The 2662-nt window shown below is 39.2% G+C and overlaps 1 protein-coding gene across 1 annotated transcript; it reads right to left on the reverse strand.

The window, feature by feature from the left end:
- Positions 1-1448: 1448 nt before the first annotated feature.
- On the reverse strand, positions 1449-2363 carry LOC126068622 (olfactory receptor 13G1-like). Its single transcript, XM_049871347.1, has one exon. It carries the CDS (start codon positions 2361-2363, stop codon positions 1449-1451), a length of 915 nt encoding a protein of 304 aa, XP_049727304.1.
- Between the last annotated feature and the right edge of the window lie 299 nt (positions 2364-2662).

A 2662-nucleotide genomic window follows, 5' to 3' on the forward strand; every position in this document is an offset into this window, starting at 1 on the left:
CCACACACTTCACATTAGAAAAGTGAGAAAGGAAAGACAGTCTCTCACAGCTGCAGCTGAACTGGCCTGGCTCAGTCACGTAGGCCATGGCGTTCTCGTCTTGATTCTTTAATAAAAAGAAAAAAATTGCTGAACACCAGCATCAGAAAAAGGTTACTAAGATGGAATTTACTCCATAGACATGTCTGAGGACAGATAAAAACAAGAACACTCCTCGAAGAACTGAAATGGCTAATATCTTAGTTTCCCAGTTAATATTAGCGACTGCTGTTTCTTTGCCAATTACAACTTTAGCAATGTTTCATTCTTCCTGCCTCCTAGATATAATTGCCCTCATTTCTGACACCACTCAATCCAGGAAAATTGTCACTTCCTTGATCCTTCTTCAAATCAACTAACACCATTTGAAATAAGTCCCTTCCAACACTCTCTTACTGTGACCCCACACGATTTCCCGTTATATGCTGCTTCATTTATTGCATTGAGCGAATAAGCCCAATATGTTCACCTGCATGTGGGTTCATGGTGGTCTTTAGCTGGAGGGCATTGAGAGAAATTTATTCTATTGCTGTATGTTACGTATTAGTGTACTAAGAATTTGCTGTTAAATGTTATATAATGGACTTTTAATAATAATATATGGTTCTTGTATCCATAGAGTAAAATAGTGAAAGCAGGCAAAAATGACATGAACTTGATTGGATTTAAGAAGACAATTATGGAAAAATGTCTGCATCAATAAAAATGTATTGCAGGCAACCCTGATTATAACACTGGTTTCAAAGGAAATCTCTACTGCCTATGTCATACATATGTCTCATAATGATAAAATATGTTTTATGCTATGTAAACTGGATACATGATCTTATTCTTAGAACAATTGATTCTATAATATTAGAAGTAATCTTTTTTATTTTATATATGTGTTTGATGTGTGAATATGTGTGTAGATAAATGTTTGTGTATAAGAATTTATAAGATTTGAAATTAGGCAGTATTTTAGGAGGATGTTAGGATATACATTGTGATATATACACCACAATGTGTATATATTTATGTGAGTATGTATGTGTATTATATTGCAACCATTGTTCACATGAAGAATATGAAATATGTGGAGACAATAAGAATGATAAGATCAGGGTAGGAATCAGAGAAATATTTTACACCCACTGTGATGAATTTGGAAAGTTTTCATGAAGCAGAGTATTTCAAAAGCTTGTGGAATTATGTGTAGAAGCCAACATAGTTGGAAAGGTAAGAGAAAAAGTGTATATTAGAAAATAGGCGCTAAGGAAATGACTTACAGTGGAGTAAAACAGACTTGTTCTTAAGAGTGAATGGGAAATGTGGAGTAGAAGCAACCCTGAAAGGTTATTATAATCTGAGGTGTTCCAGGGGATGATTCCAGCCTAGAGTGTTGGTATTCTCTTGAAACCACTAATGTTTCAGAGAGGAAACACTTTCTTAATTCCCACCTGCATCTCCTTGTTCCGGAAACTATACACAATCAGATTTAATGTGGGGGTCACAATAGTATAGAGTGCAGCTACCACCTTGTCCTTGTCAAATGTGTAGCTGGTAGCAGGGTGGATATAGGTGTAGATTACAGGGGAATAGTAGAGGGAAACCACGATGAGGTGGGATGAGCATGTTGAAAAGGCCTTCTTCTTGCCTTCTGCTGTGCGGATTTTGAGAATAGCAGCAATAATAAAACCATAGGAGATGAAGGTGAGAATAAAGTCACCAACGGCAAGGATGTCGTCAGCAACATACACCATCAGCTCGTTGACTCTCACGGGACTGCAGGACAAAGCTAGAAGGGGAGGTATCTCACAGAAGAAGTGGTCAATGGTATGGGGGCCACAGAAGGTGAGCTTCAGGATGAGACCCATGTGCACCAAGGAACTGGTCACTGCAATAGCCATGACAATGCTGAGCAAGGCCACACACATATGATGGTTCATAATAGTGGTACAGCGAAGAGGGAAGCAGATGGCCACATAGCGGTCGTAGGCCATGGTGGTGAACAGAACCATCTCAGCCCCAAGGGACCATGTGAAGAAGAAGAGCTGGGACATGCAGCCACCATATGAGATGATCTCCTCTGACGTGAGTGTGGTCCACAGCATTTTGGGTATGATGCTTGTTGTGCAGATGATGTCCACGATTGCCGGTGCCAGAAGGAAGACATACATGGGGGTATGCAAGGTGGTGTTATAAATTATGGCAACCACAATGAGCATATTGCCAAGAAAAGCCACAAGATAGATGAAGAGAAAGATGACAAAGAGAACTCCCTGTAGTTCAGGATTTCTGCTGAGGCCCAAAATTATAAACTCAGTCACTATGCTGTGGTTCATCCTGCTTTGGCGATTAAATGACTGACGTTGCGCTGGTTGAATGACGGGAGTTAAAGGGATCTGCATATTGTTATTAGGATATTTTCTGCGGTGAGCGTGTGTGTGAATTTAATGATTTGATACAGCTCTGTAGTAGGAATTTCCTTACGATGGAGTTCTCTCTTCCAGACAATACCCTTTATTTGCCAGACAGATGCCATTCTCTGACTTGTGTTCTTCTATTGATGACTCAAACAAACTAAAGCCAGTGGTTAAGAACAAAAAGATAAGAAAAATAAGTCTCTTCATATATTTCTATA

The sequence above is a fragment of the Elephas maximus genome, chromosome 2, assembly GCF_024166365.1.
Source record: "Elephas maximus indicus isolate mEleMax1 chromosome 2, mEleMax1 primary haplotype, whole genome shotgun sequence".
NCBI classification, from domain to species: domain Eukaryota; kingdom Metazoa; phylum Chordata; class Mammalia; order Proboscidea; family Elephantidae; genus Elephas; species Elephas maximus.